This window comes from Sparus aurata, chromosome 8 (assembly GCF_900880675.1).
Source record: "Sparus aurata chromosome 8, fSpaAur1.1, whole genome shotgun sequence".
NCBI lineage: Eukaryota > Metazoa > Chordata > Actinopteri > Spariformes > Sparidae > Sparus > Sparus aurata.
In genome coordinates this window covers 4,715,914-4,731,454 of record NC_044194.1, presented here as the reverse complement: position 1 = coordinate 4,731,454, position 15,541 = coordinate 4,715,914, and the positions used below count along the sequence as shown (strand labels likewise).

Genomic DNA, 15,541 nt, shown 5'->3' with positions numbered 1-15,541 from the left:
ATTCAGTGCAGCTCTGAGGAGAAAGCTGAAATCAGTGCAGAGTCTTCTCCACCAGGTGTCCTCAGCAGACATCCTGACAGTGTGAACCACATTTAAATACTTACTTGTGTATTGAGTAACAGCTTCACTCCGTCCTTCAGTGAGCTTATCATCTGCCACTGCAGTAACAATTATGTTATACTGGACACCAGCAGTCAGGTTCGAAAGTTTAAAATGTGTTTGAGTCACATTTTCAGAGTCACTGACATTTCCACCAGTCCAGTTTACTCTATAGAATGATCTCTGTCCCTCTGGTTCAGTCCAGTTCAGAGATATAGAGGATGTTGTGATTTTGGCAACTGTGAGGTTTCTGACAGCTTCAGGTTCTGTGAGGGAAAAGATGTTAAGTGAAGAAATCTTCTGAATCATTTCAATGTGCATCTCTTCTTGTGGCTGTGTGAGTCTGTGCTTTCATCTACATGCTAATGTCGTCAGCATAGATTATTTTCACAATGTCAATGCTAACATGCTGTAGCATGTGTCCATCATAGCTTAGTGTTTTTGCACACAAACATTTACTAATTGGCACAAAACACAGTACAGTTGAGGTTGATGGAAATGTCTCATGCTGCAGGTATTTTCATGAAACAATTTATGGGACAAATGTGAATTTTGACCTCATGGTGGAGCTAACATGGCCAAATTTAATGACAACCCATCTAAATATTCTTGACAAATTTCACTCTAAATCAAATGACAACCACTCAGAAACACTAGAAGAGAACTCGGGTATTCACCAACATCACTTTGCTTCACCGTCGGGAGAACATGAATGTCTATACAAAAAATCATGGTTACCAACTAAGTGGCTCTGCAGACCATTCAGTCTGGGTCGAAGCGGAGGACAGACTGAAAAATGGACATTTCCACCTCGACAGCCGTACTGTAATCATATAAGGTACATCAAACTCTGTCTGTCAACCACAACAAATGCTCCTGAAATCTGCATGACACTAAAGAGATGCACCATCAACAACATCCCAACAATGTCCAGAGCTACAACCTACATCCAGCACATTCAGTGCAGCTCTGAGGAGAAAGCTGAAATCAGTGCAGAGTCTTCTCCACCAGGTGTCCTCAGCAGACATCCTGACAGTGTGAACCACATTTAAATACTTACTTGTGTATTGAGTAACAGCTTCACTCCGTCCTTCAGTGAGCTCATCATCTGCCACTGCAGTGACAATTATGTTATACTGGACACCAGCAGTCAGGTTAGTAATTTTTATATGTGTTTGAGTCACATTTTCAGAGCCACTGACACTTCCATTAAACCACTGTACTCTATAGAAGGATCTCTGTCCCTCTGGTTTAATCCAGTTTAGAGATATAGAGGATGTTGTGATATCAGTGACTTTGAGCTCTCTGACTGCTTCAGGCTCTGTGAGTGAGAGGGATGATATGGACAAGGATTTTGTACTCGTAGCGCAATGTTCTCCACCTCAGTATATAACAAAGTTAGAGCAAAGATGAAGCACAAAATATATTATAAATTCTTCCATGAGCAAAAATGTAACTCATCATCTTACTTGTATAGTGAGAAATCTGAGCCTTTTCACTTTGTGTTGTCTTATCTCCAGCCACTGCTGTGACAGTAAAGCTGTACTGCACTCCAGCAGTCAGCCCAGTCACATTAATTTGAGTGGCACTGACATCTTTATCCCAGTCAGTTGTTCCATTAGTCCACTGTACTCTATAGAAAGATCTATTTCCTCCTGGTTTAATCCAGTTTAGATACACAGATGATGTTGTGATTTCAGCTACAGTGAGGTTCCTGACAGCTTCAGGCTCTGTGAATGAGGAGGATGGTATAGCCAAGAGGTTTTCCAGTGACACCAGACTGAGGTTCCCTTAAACTTCATCATTCAACTGCATGTTATAACACGTCCTGTTCTGGCAGCTCCTCCTACAGAATACTCAGAAGAACTCACTTTTTGAAATGTACTAAAACTTATTGAAATTACAGACTTCTCATCATTGGAATGAAAACCTTTGAGGAATAATATCATTCCTTGACCATAAGAACAAACCTTCAGGGTCATTTGTTTTAAGACTAAAAGAGTCCAAAGACATTCTAGTGACTCTGTGAGTCTGTGCTTTTAGCAAAATGACAATGTAAGGATGTAAATATTGTCACAATATCAGTGCTGACATGCTGACGTTGAACAGGTGACCAGCTCCCAATCTTAGTTTCAACATTTCCACCCCGACAGCCGTACAGTTATCATATAAGGTACATCCAACTCTGTCTGTCAACCACAACAAATGCTCCTGAAATCTGCACAACACTAAAGAGATGAACCATCAACAACATCCCAACAATGTCCAGAGCTACAACCTACATCCAGCACATTCAGTGCAGCTCTGAGGAGAAAGCTGAACTCAGTGCAGAGTCTTCTCCACCAGGTGTCCTCAGCAGACATCCTGACAGTGTGAACCACATTTAAATACTTACTTGTGTATTGAGTAACATCTTCACTCCGTCCTTTAGTGAGCTTATCATCTGCCACTGCAGTGACACTTATGTTATACTGGACACCAGCAGTCAGGTTAGGAATTTCAACATGTGTTTGAGTCACATTTTTAGAGTCACTGACATTTCCACCAGTCCAGTTTACTATATAGATGGAGATATTTCCCTCCGGCACAGTCCATTTTACAGACACAGAGGATGTGGTGATATCAGTGATACTCAGATTCCTGACAGCTTCAGGCTCTGTGAATGCAGGATGAATGTAGGATGAGGGAAAAAATTAGAGCTGACAAAAGAATATCATGCAAAACCTACAAGTGATGAGAGCAAAGTTGCCCGGTGTCCAAGAAGCTATAAGTAACAAAAGCCACAATTTAAGTGGAAATAAAAGTTTTGTTACTTGTGACTGAGGTTAATGTTCGACCGTCTCCTTCTGTCTGATTGTCTCCAGCAACAGCAATGACTGTGATTGTGTAGTTAGTACCCGGGATCAGGGGGGATAGCTCAGCAGAGGTAACATTTGTTAACATGCTCATCAAAGCTCCTCCATTATTCCACTCCACCCTGTACTCGAGCACCTCACCAGGAGGTTTTGTCCAGTTCAGAGAGATGGAGGAGGTGGTTGTGGATACAGTGGGTACCTCAATTGTATTAGGTCCTAAAGAGGAGAGGAGAGGAGAGGAGAGGAGAGGAGAGGAGAGGAGAGGAGAGGAGAGGAGAGGACCGAACCAAGTGGAACATCTTCTGTGAGTGAAATCTGTAATATTATGTGTAGTTGTTTGCTGATTTAAACAATCACTCATCAATGACACTATCTAAATTAAATGTCACCCCAACAGCCGAACAGTTATCATATAAGGTACATCCAACTCTGTCTGTCCACCACAACAAATGCTCCTGAAATCTGCACAACACTAAAGAGATGAACCATCAACAACATCCCAACAATGTCCAGAGCTACAACCTACATCCAGCACATTCAGTGCAGCTCTGAGGTGAAAGCTGAACTCAGTGCAGAGTCTTCTCCACCAGGTGTCCTCAGCAGACATCCTGACAGTGTGAACCACATTTAAATACTTACTCGTGTATTGAGTAACATCTTCACTCTGTCCTTCAGTGAGCTTATCATCTGCCACTGCAGTGACACTTATGTTATACTGGACACCAGCAGTCAGGTTAGTAATGTTTATATGTGTTTGAGTCACATTTTCAGAGTCACTGACATTTCCACCAGTCCAGTTTACTCTATAGAAGGAGACATTTCCCTCTGGTTCAGTCCAGTTTACAGACACAGAGGATGTGGTGATATCAGTGATACTCAGATTCCTGACAGCTTCAGGCTCTGTGAGTGCAGGATGAATGTAGGATGAGGGAAAAAATTAGAGCTGACAAAAGAATATCATGCAAAACCTACAAGTGATGAGAGCAAAGTTGCCCGGCGTCCAAAACGCTATAAGTAACAAAAGCCACAATTTAAGTGGAAATAAAAGTTTTGTTACTTGTGACTGAAGTAAATGTTTGACCGTCTCCTTCTGTCTGATCGTCTCCAGCAACAGCAGTGACTGTGATTGTGTATTTGGTACCAGGTATCAGGTCCGATTGCACTGCAGGAGTATTATATGTGTATTTGACCATCTGTGATCCTCCATTATTCCACTCCACCCTGTACTTGAACACCTCACCAGGAGGTTTTGTCCAGGTCAGAGAGATGGAGGAGGTGGTTGTGGATACAGTGGTTACCTCAATTGTATTAGGTCCTAAAGAGGAGAGGAGAGGAGAGGACCGAACCAAGTGGAACATCTTCTGTGAGTGAAATCTGTAATACTATGCGTAGTTGTGTTTGCTGATTTAAACAATCACTCATCAGTGACACTATCTTAATTAAATGTCACCCCAACAGCCGAACAGTTATCATATAAGGTACATCCAACTCTGTCTGTCAACCACAACAAATGCTCCTGAAATCTGCATGACACTAAAGAGATGCACCATCAACAACATCCCAACAATGTCCAGAGCTACAACCTACATCCAGCACATTCAGTGCAGCTCTGAGGTGAAAGCTGAACTCAGTGCAGAGTCTTCTCCACCAGGTGTCCTCAGCAGACATCCTGACAGTGTGAACCACATTTAAATACTTACTCGTGTATTGAGTAACATCTTTACTCCGTCCTTCAGTGAGATCATCATCTGCCACTGCAGTGACAATTATGTTATACTGGACACCAGCAGTCAGGTTAGTAATTTTAAAATGTGTTTGAGTCACATTTTTAGAGTCATTGACATTTCCACCAGTCCAGTTTACTAGATAGATGGAGACATTTCCCTCTGGTTCAGTCCAGTTTACAGACACAGAGGATGTGGTGATATCAGTGATACTCAGATTCCTGACAGCTTCAGGCTCTGTGAGTGCAGGATGAATGTAGGATGAGGGAAAAAATTAGAGCTGACAAAAGAATATCATGCAAAACCTACAAGTGATGAGAGCAAAGTTGCCCGGCGTCCAAGAAGCTATAAGTAACAAAAGCCACAATTTAAGTGGAAATAAAAGTTTCATTACTTGTGACTGGAGTTAATGTTCGACCGTCTCCTTCTGTCTGATTGTCTCCAGCAACAGCAGTGACTGTGATTGTGTAGACAGTACCCGGGATCAGGGAGGATAGCTCAGCAGAGGTAACATTTGTTAATATTCTCGTCAAAGCTCCTCCATTATTCCACTCCACCCTGTACTTGAACACCTCACCAGGAGGTTTTCTCCAGGTCAGAGAGATGGAGGAGGTGGTTGTGGATACAGTGGGTACCTCAATTGTATTAGGTCCTAAAGAGGAGAGGAGAGGAGAGGAGAGGACCGAACCAAGTGGAACATCTTCTGTGAGTGAAATCTGTAATACTATCTGTAGTTGTGTTTGTTGATTTAAACAATCACTCATCAATGACACTATCTAAATTAAATGTCACGCTGACAGCCGTACAGTTATCATATAAGGTACATCCAACTCTGTCTGTCAACCACAACAAATGCTCCTGAAATCTGCACGACACTAAAGAGATGCACGATCAACAACATCCCAACAATGTCCAGAGCTACAACCTACATCCAGCACATTCAGTGCAGCTCTGAGGTGAAAGCTGAACTCAGTGCAGAGTCTTCTCCACCAGGTGTCCTCAGCAGACATCCTGACAGTGTGAACCACATTTAAATACTTACTTGTGTATCGAGTAACAGCTTCACTCCGTCCTTCAGTGAGCTTATCATCTGCCACTGCAGTAACAATTATGTTATACTGGACACCAGCAGTCAGGTTCGAAAGTTTAAAATGTGTTTGAGTCACATTTTCAGAGTCACTGACATTTCCACCAGTCCAGTTTACTCTATAGAATGATCTCTGTCCCTCTGGTTCAGTCCAGTTCAGAGATATAGAGGATGTTGTGATTTGGCAACTGTGAGGTTTCTGACAGCTTCAGGTTCTGTGAGGGAAAGTATGTTAAGTGAAGAAATCTTCTGAATCATTTCAATGTGCATCTCTTCTTGTGGCTGTGTGAGTCTGTGCTTTCATCTACATGCTAATGTCGTCAGCATAGATTATTTTCACAATGTCAATGCTAACATGCTGTAGCATGTGTCCATCATAGCTTAGTATTTTTGCACACAAACATTTACTAATTGGCACAAAACACAGTACAGTTGAGGTTGATGGAAATGTCTCATGCTGCAGGTATTTTCATGAAACAATTTATGGGACAAATGTGAATTTTGACCTCATGGTGGAGCTAACATGGCCAAATTTAATGACAACCCATCTAAATATTCTTGACAAATTTCACTCTAAATCAAATGGCAACCACTCAGAAACACTAGAAGAGAACTCGGGTATTCACCAACATCACTTTGCTTCACCGTCGGGAGAACATGAATGTCTATACAAAAATCATGGTTACCAACTAAGTGGCTCTGCAGACTATTCAGTCTGGGTCGAAGCGGAGGACAGACTGAAAAATGGACATTTCCACCCCGACAGCCGTACAGTAATCATATGAGGTACATCCAACTCTGTCTGTCCACCACAACAAATGCTCCTGAAATCTGCACAACACTAAAGAGATGAACCATCAACAACATCCCAACAATGTCCAGAGCTACAACCTACATCCAGCACATTCAGTGCAGCTCTGAGGTGAAAGCTGAAATCAGTGCAGAGTCTTCTCCACCAGGTGTCCTCAGCAGACATCTGACAGTCTGAACCACATTTAAATACTTACTTGTGTATTGAGTAACAGCTTCACTCCGTCCTTCAGTGAGCTTATCATCTGCCACTGCAGTGACAATTATGTTATACTGGACACCAGCAGTCAGGTTAGTAATTTTATATGTGTTTGAGTCACATTTTCAGAGCCACTAACACTTCCATTAAACCACTGTACTCTATAGAATGAGCTCTGTCCCTCTGGTTTAATCCAGTTTAGAGATATAGAGGATGTTGTGATATCAGTGACAGTGAGCTCTCTGACAGCTTCAGGCTCTGTGAGTGAGAGGGATGATATGGACAAGGATTTTGTACTCGTAGCGCAATGTTCTCCACCTCAGTATATAACAAAGTTAGAGCAAAGATGAAGCACAAAATATATTATAAATACTTCCATGAGCAAAAATGTAACTCATCATCTTACTTGTATAGTGAGAAATCTGAGCCTTTTCACTTTGTGTTGTCTTATCTCCAGCCACTGCTGTGACAGTAAAGCTGTACTGCACTCCAGCAGTCAGCTCAGTCACATTAATATCAGAATCAGTGACATCGTCAGACATGTCAGTTGTTCCATTAAACCACTGCACTCTATAGAATGATCTGTGTCCCTCTGGTTTAATCCAGTTTAGATACACAGATGATGTTGTGATTTCAGCTACAGTGAGGTTCCTGACAGCTTCAGGCTCTGTGAATGAGGAGGATGATATAGCCAAGAGGTTTTCCAGCGACACCAGACTGAGGTTCCCTTAAACTTCATCATTCAACTGCATATTATAACACGTCCTGTTCTGGCAGCTCCTCCTACAGAATACTCAGAAGAACTCACTTTTTGAAATGTACTAAAACTTATTGAAATTACAGACTTCTCATCATTGGAATGACAACCTTTGAAGAAATAATATCATTCCTTGACCGTAAGAACAAACCTTCAGGGTCATTTGTTTTAAGACTAAAAGAGTCCAAAGACATTCTAGTGACTCTGTGAGTCTGTGCTTTTAGCAAAATGACAATCTAAGGATGTAAATATTGTCACAATATCAGTGCTGACATGCTGACGTTGAACAGGCGACCAGCTCCCAATCTTAGTTTCAACATTTCCACCCCAACAGCCGTACAGTTATCATATAAGGTACGTCCAACTCTGTCTGTCAACCACAACAAATGCTCCTGAAATCTGCACAACACTAAAGAGATGAACCATCAACAACATCCCAACAATGTCCAGAGCTACAACCTACATCCAGCACATTCAGTGCAGCTCTGAGGAGAAAGCTGAACTCAGTGCAGAGTCTTCTCCACCAGGTGTCCTCAGCAGACATCCTGACAGTGTGAACCACATTTAAATACTTACTTGTGTATTGAGTAACATCTTCACTCCGTCCTTTAGTGAGCTTATCATCTGCCACTGCAGTGACACTTATGTTATACTGGACACCAGCAGTCAGGTTAGTAATTTCAACATGTGTTTGAGTCACATTTTTAGAGTCACTGACATTTCCACCAGTCCAGTTTACTCTATAGAAGGAGACATTTCCCTCTGGTTCAGTCCAGTTTACAGACACAGAGGATGTGGTGATATCAGTGACACTCAGATTCCTGACAGCTTCAGGCTCTGTGAGTGCAGGATGAATGTAGGATGAGGGAAAAAATTAGAGCTGACAAAAGAATATCATGCAAAACCTACAAGTGATGAGAGCAAAGTTGCCCGGCGTCCAAAACGCTATAAGTAACAAAAGCCACAATTTAAGTGGAAATAAAAGTTTTGTTACTTGTGACTGAAGTAAATGTTTGACCGTCTCCTTCTGTCTGATCGTCTCCAGCAACAGCAGTGACTGTGATTGTGTATTTGGTACCAGGTATCAGGTCCGATTGCACTGCAGGAGTATTATATGTGTATTTGACCATCTGTGATCCTCCATTATTCCACTCCACCCTGTACTTGAACACCTCACCAGGAGGTTTTGTCCAGGTCAGAGAGATGGAGGAGGTGGTTGTGGATACAGTGGTTACCTCAATTGTATTAGGTCCTAAAGAGGAGAGGAGAGGAGAGGACCGAACCAAGTGGAACATCTTCTGTGAGTGAAATCTGTAATACTATGCGTAGTTGTGTTTGCTGATTTAAACAATCACTCATCAGTGACACTATCTTAATTAAATGTCACCCCAACAGCCGAACAGTTATCATATAAGGTACATCCAACTCTGTCTGTCAACCACAACAAATGCTCCTGAAATCTGCATGACACTAAAGAGATGCACCATCAACAACATCCCAACAATGTCCTGAGCTACAACCTACATCCAGCACATTCAGTGCAGCTCTGAGGTGAAAGCTGAACTCAGTGCAGAGTCTTCTCCACCAGGTGTCCTCAGCAGACATCCTGACAGTGTGAACCACATTTAAATACTTACTCGTGTATTGAGTAACATCTTTACTCCGTCCTTCAGTGAGATCATCATCTGCCACTGCAGTGACAATTATGTTATACTGGACACCAGCAGTCAGGTTAGTAATTTTAAAATGTGTTTGAGTCACATTTTTAGAGTCATTGACATTTCCACCAGTCCAGTTTACTAGATAGATGGAGACATTTCCCTCTGGTTCAGTCCAGTTTACAGACACAGAGGATGTGGTGATATCAGTGATACTCAGATTCCTGACAGCTTCAGGCTCTGTGAGTGCAGGATGAATGTAGGATGAGGGAAAAAATTAGAGCTGACAAAAGAATATCATGCAAAACCTACAAGTGATGAGAGCAAAGTTGCCCGGCGTCCAAGAAGCTATAAGTAACAAAAGCCACAATTTAAGTGGAAATAAAAGTTTCATTACTTGTGACTGGAGTTAATGTTCGACCGTCTCCTTCTGTCTGATTGTCTCCAGCAACAGCAGTGACTGTGATTGTGTAGACAGTACCCGGGATCAGGGAGGATAGCTCAGCAGAGGTAACATTTGTTAATATTCTCGTCAAAGCTCCTCCATTATTCCACTCCACCCTGTACTTGAACACCTCACCAGGAGGTTTTGTCCAGGTCAGAGAGATGGAGGAGGTGGTTGTGGATACAGTGGGTACCTCAATTGTATTAGGTCCTAAAGAGGAGAGGAGAGGAGAGGAGAGGACCGAACCAAGTGGAACATCTTCTGTGAGTGAAATCTGTAATACTATCTGTAGTTGTGTTTGTTGATTTAAACAATCACTCATCAATGACACTATCTAAATTAAATGTCACGCTGACAGCCGTACAGTTATCATATAAGGTACATCCAACTCTGTCTGTCAACCACAACAAATGCTCCTGAAATCTGCACGACACTAAAGAGATGCACGATCAACAACATCCCAACAATGTCCAGAGCTACAACCTACATCCAGCACATTCAGTGCAGCTCTGAGGTGAAAGCTGAACTCAGTGCAGAGTCTTCTCCACCAGGTGTCCTCAGCAGACATCCTGACAGTGTGAACCACATTTAAATACTTACTTGTGTATCGAGTAACAGCTTCACTCCGTCCTTCAGTGAGCTTATCATCTGCCACTGCAGTAACAATTATGTTATACTGGACACCAGCAGTCAGGTTCGAAAGTTTAAAATGTGTTTGAGTCACATTTTCAGAGTCACTGACATTTCCACCAGTCCAGTTTACTCTATAGAATGATCTCTGTCCCTCTGGTTCAGTCCAGTTCAGAGATATAGAGGATGTTGTGATTTTGGCAACTGTGAGGTTTCTGACAGCTTCAGGTTCTGTGAGGGAAAGTATGTTAAGTGAAGAAATCTTCTGAATCATTTCAATGTGCATCTCTTCTTGTGGCTGTGTGAGTCTGTGCTTTCATCTACATGCTAATGTCGTCAGCATAGATTATTTTCACAATGTCAATGCTAACATGCTGTAGCATGTGTCCATCATAGCTTAGTATTTTTGCACACAAACATTTACTAATTGGCACAAAACACAGTACAGTTGAGGTTGATGGAAATGTCTCATGCTGCAGGTATTTTCATGAAACAATTTATGGGACAAGTGTGAATTTTGACCTCATGGTGGAGCTAACATGGCCAAATTTAATGACAACCCATCTAAATATTCTTGACAAATTTCACTCTAAATCAAATGGCAACCACTCAGAAACACTAGAAGAGAACTCGGGTATTCACCAACATCACTTTGCTTCACCGTCGGGAGAACATGAATGTCTATACAAAAAATCATGGTTACCAACTAAGTGGCTCTGCAGACTATTCAGTCTGGGTCGAAGCGGAGGACAGACTGAAAAATGGACATTTCCACCCCGACAGCCGTACAGTAATCATATGAGGTACATCCAACTCTGTCTGTCCACCACAACAAATGCTCCTGAAATCTGCACAACACTAAAGAGATGAACCATCAACAACATCCCAACAATGTCCAGAGCTACAACCTACATCCAGCACATTCAGTGCAGCTCTGAGGTGAAAGCTGAAATCAGTGCAGAGTCTTCTCCACCAGGTGTCCTCAGCAGACATCTGACAGTCTGAACCACATTTAAATACTTACTTGTGTATTGAGTAACAGCTTCACTCCGTCCTTCAGTGAGCTTATCATCTGCCACTGCAGTGACAATTATGTTATACTGGACACCAGCAGTCAGGTTAGTAATTTTTATATGTGTTTGAGTCACATTTTCAGAGCCACTAACACTTCCATTAAACCACTGTACTCTATAGAATGAGCTCTGTCCCTCTGGTTTAATCCAGTTTAGAGATATAGAGGATGTTGTGATATCAGTGACAGTGAGCTCTCTGACAGCTTCAGGCTCTGTGAGTGAGAGGGATGATATGGACAAGGATTTTGTACTCGTAGCGCAATGTTCTCCACCTCAGTATATAACAAAGTTAGAGCAAAGATGAAGCACAAAATATATTATAAATACTTCCATGAGCAAAAATGTAACTCATCATCTTACTTGTATAGTGAGAAATCTGAGCCTTTTCACTTTGTGTTGTCTTATCTCCAGCCACTGCTGTGACAGTAAAGCTGTACTGCACTCCAGCAGTCAGCTCAGTCACATTAATATCAGAATCAGTGACATCGTCAGACATGTCAGTTGTTCCATTAAACCACTGCACTCTATAGAATGATCTGTGTCCCTCTGGTTTAATCCAGTTTAGATACACAGATGATGTTGTGATTTCAGCTACAGCGAGGTTCCTGACAGCTTCAGGCTCTGTGAATGAGGAGGATGATATAGCCAAGAGGTTTTCCAGCGACACCAGACTGAGGTTCCCTTAAACTTCATCATTCAACTGCATATTATAACACGTCCTGTTCTGGCAGCTCCTCCTACAGAATACTCAGAAGAACTCACTTTTTGAAATGTACTAAAACTTATTGAAATTACAGACTTCTCATCATTGGAATGACAACCTTTGAGGAATAATATCATTCCTTGACCGTAAGAACAAACCTTCAGGGTCATTTGTTTTAAGACTAAAAGAGTCCAAAGACATTCTAGTGACTCTGTGAGTCTGTGCTTTTAGCAAAATGACAATCTAAGGATGTAAATATTGTCACAATATCAGTGCTGACATGCTGACGTTGAACAGGCGACCAGCTCCCAATCTTAGTTTCAACATTTCCACCCCAACAGCCGTACAGTTATCATATAAGGTACGTCCAACTCTGTCTGTCAACCACAACAAATGCTCCTGAAATCTGCACAACACTAAAGAGATGAACCATCAACAACATCCCAACAATGTCCAGAGCTACAACCTACATCCAGCACATTCAGTGCAGCTCTGAGGAGAAAGCTGAACTCAGTGCAGAGTCTTCTCCACCAGGTGTCCTCAGCAGACATCCTGACAGTGTGAACCACATTTAAATACTTACTTGTGTATTGAGTAACATCTTCACTCCGTCCTTTAGTGAGCTTATCATCTGCCACTGCAGTGACACTTATGTTATACTGGACACCAGCAGTCAGGTTAGTAATTTCAACATGTGTTTGAGTCACATTTTTAGAGTCACTGACATTTCCACCAGTCCAGTTTACTATATAGATGGAGATATTTCCCTCCGGCACAGTCCATTTTACAGACACAGAGGATGTGGTGATATCAGTGATACTCAGATTCCTGACAGCTTCAGGCTCTGTGAGTGCAGGATGAATGTAGGATGAGGGAAAAAATTAGAGCTGACAAAAGAATATCATGCAAAACCTACAAGTGATGAGAGCAAAGTTGCCCGGTGTCCAAGAAGCTATAAGTAACAAAAGCCACAATTTAAGTGGAAATAAAAGTTTTGTTACTTGTGACTGAGGTTAATGTTCGACCGTCTCCTTCTGTCTGATTGTCTCCAGCAACAGCAATGACTGTGATTGTGTAGTTAGTACCCCGGGATCAGGGGGGGGATAGCTCAGCAGAGGTAACATTTGTTAACATGCTCATCAAAGCTCCTCCATTATTCCACTCCACCCTGTACTCGAGCACCTCACCAGGAGGTTTTGTCCAGGTCAGAGAGATGGAGGAGGTGGTTGTGGATACAGTGGGTATCTCAATTGTATTAGGTCCTAAAGAGGAGAGGAGAGGAGAGGAGCGAACCAAGTGGAACATCTTCTGTGAGTGAAATCTGTAATACTATGCGTAGTTGTGTTTGCTGATTTAAACAATCACTCATCAGTGACACTATCTAAATTAAATGTCACCCCAACAGCCGAACAGTTATCATATAAGGTACGTCCAACTCTGTCTGTCAACCACAACAAATGCTCCTGAAATCTGCACGACACTAAAGAGATGAACCATCAACAACATCCCAACAATGTCCAGAGCTACAACCTACATCCAGCACATTCAGTGCAGCTCTGAGGAGAAAGCTGAACTCAGTGCAGAGTCTTCTCCACCAGGTGTCCTCAGCAGACATCTGACAGTCTGAACCACATTTAAATACTTACTTGTGTATTGAGTAACAGCTTCACTCCGTCCTTCAGTGAGCTTATCATCTGCCACTGCAGTGACACTTATGTTATACTGGACACCAGCAGTCAGGTTAGGAATTTCAACATGTGTTTGAGTCACATTTTTAGAGTCACTGACATTTCCACTAGTCCAGTTTACTCTATAGATGGAGATATTTCCCTCTGGTTCAGTCCAGTTTACAGACACAGAGGATGTGGTGATATCAGTGACACTCAGATTCCTGACAGCTTCAGGCTCTGTGAGTGCAGGATGAATGTAGGATGAGGGAAAAAATTAGAGCTGACAAAAGAATATCATGCAAAACCTACAAGTGATGAGAGCAAAGTTGCCCGGCGTCCAAAACGCTATAAGTAACAAAAGCCACAATTTAAGTGGAAATAAAAGTTTTGTTACTTGTGACTGAAGTAAATGTTAGACCGTCTCCTTCTGTCTGATCGTCTCCAGCAACAGCAATGACTGTGATTGTGTAGTTAGTACCCGGGATCAGGGAGGATAGCTCAGCAGAGGTAACATTTGTTAATATTCTCGTCAAAGCTCCTCCATTATTCCACTCCACCCTGTACTCGAGCACCTCACCAGGAGGTTTTGTCCAGGTCAGAGAGATGGAGGAGGTGGTTGTGGATACAGTGGGTACCTCAATTGTATTAGGTCCTAAAGAGGAGAGGAGAGGAGAGGAGCGAACCAAGTGGAACATCTTCTGTGAGTGAAATCTGTAATACTATGTGTAGTTGTGTTTGTTGATTTAAACAATCACTCATCAATGACTCTATTTAAATTAAATGTCACGCTGACAGCCGTACAGTTATCATATAAGGTACGTCCAACTCTGTCTGTCAACCACAACAAATGCTCCTGAAATCTGCACAACACTAAAGAGATGAACCATCAACAACATCCCAACTATGTCCAAAGCTACAACCTACATCCAGCACATTCAGTGCAGCTCTGAGGAGAAAGCTGAACTCAGTGCAGAGTCTTCTCCACCAGGTGTCCTCAGCAGACATCTGACAGTCTGAACCACATTTAAATACTTACTTGTGTATTGAGTAACATCTTCACTCCGTCCTTCAGTGAGCTCATCATCTGCCACTGCAGTGACACTTATGTTATACTGGACACCAGCAGTCAGGTTAGGAATTTTAAAATGTGTTTGAGTCACATTTTTAGAGTCATTGACATTTCCACCAGTCCAGTTTACTCTATAGAAGGAGACATTTCCCTCTGGTTCAGTCCAGTTTACAGACACAGAGGATGTGGTGATATCAGTGATACTCAGATTCCTGACAGCTTCAGGCTCTGTGAGTGCAGGATGAATGTAGGATGAGGGAAAAAATTAGAGCTGACAAAAGAATATCATGCAAAACCTACAAGTGATGAGAGCAAAGTTGCCCGGCGTCCAAAACACTATAAGTAACAAAAGCCACAATTTAAGTGGAAATAAAAGTTTTGTTACTTGTGACTGAGGTTAATGTTCGACCGTCTCCTTCTGTCTGATTGTCTCCAGCAACAGCAGTGACTGTGATTGTGTAGTTAGTACCCGGGATCAGGGGGGATAGCTCAGCAGAGGTAACATTTGTTAACATGCTCATCAAAGCTCCTCCATTATTCCACTCCACCCTGTACTCGAGCACCTCACCAGGAGGTTTTGTCCAGGTCAGAGAGATGGAGGAGGTAGTTGTGGATACAGTGGGTACCTCAATTGTATTAGGTCCTAAAGAGGAGAGGAGAGGAGAGGAGAGGAGAGGAGAGGAGCGAACCAAGTGGAACATCTTCTGTGAGTGAAATCTGTAATACTATGCGTAGTTGTGTTTGCTGATTTAAACAATCACT

General features: G+C 42.2%; 1 protein-coding gene across 1 annotated transcript in view; it reads right to left on the bottom strand.

Annotated features, from left to right (window-relative positions):
• Positions 1 to 15,541, bottom strand: part of LOC115586430 (tenascin-X) — a 59,511-nt gene that overhangs the window by 25,409 nt on the left and 18,561 nt on the right. Inside the window, exons 7-22 of the mRNA XM_030425487.1 lie at positions 15,165 to 15,422; positions 12,624 to 12,884; positions 11,698 to 11,958; positions 11,289 to 11,549; positions 10,235 to 10,495; positions 9,587 to 9,844; positions 9,169 to 9,429; positions 8,526 to 8,783; positions 4,655 to 4,915; positions 4,012 to 4,269; positions 3,594 to 3,854; positions 2,913 to 3,170; positions 2,495 to 2,755; positions 1,569 to 1,829; positions 1,160 to 1,420; positions 105 to 365 (exon numbers count right to left, since the gene is read on the bottom strand). Of these exons, the coding sequence (XP_030281347.1) occupies positions 105 to 365; positions 1,160 to 1,420; positions 1,569 to 1,829; positions 2,495 to 2,755; positions 2,913 to 3,170; positions 3,594 to 3,854; positions 4,012 to 4,269; positions 4,655 to 4,915; positions 8,526 to 8,783; positions 9,169 to 9,429; positions 9,587 to 9,844; positions 10,235 to 10,495; positions 11,289 to 11,549; positions 11,698 to 11,958; positions 12,624 to 12,884; positions 15,165 to 15,422 (4,161 nt within the window). The remainder of the gene's footprint in view (positions 1 to 104; positions 366 to 1,159; positions 1,421 to 1,568; positions 1,830 to 2,494; positions 2,756 to 2,912; positions 3,171 to 3,593; positions 3,855 to 4,011; positions 4,270 to 4,654; positions 4,916 to 8,525; positions 8,784 to 9,168; positions 9,430 to 9,586; positions 9,845 to 10,234; positions 10,496 to 11,288; positions 11,550 to 11,697; positions 11,959 to 12,623; positions 12,885 to 15,164; positions 15,423 to 15,541) is intronic.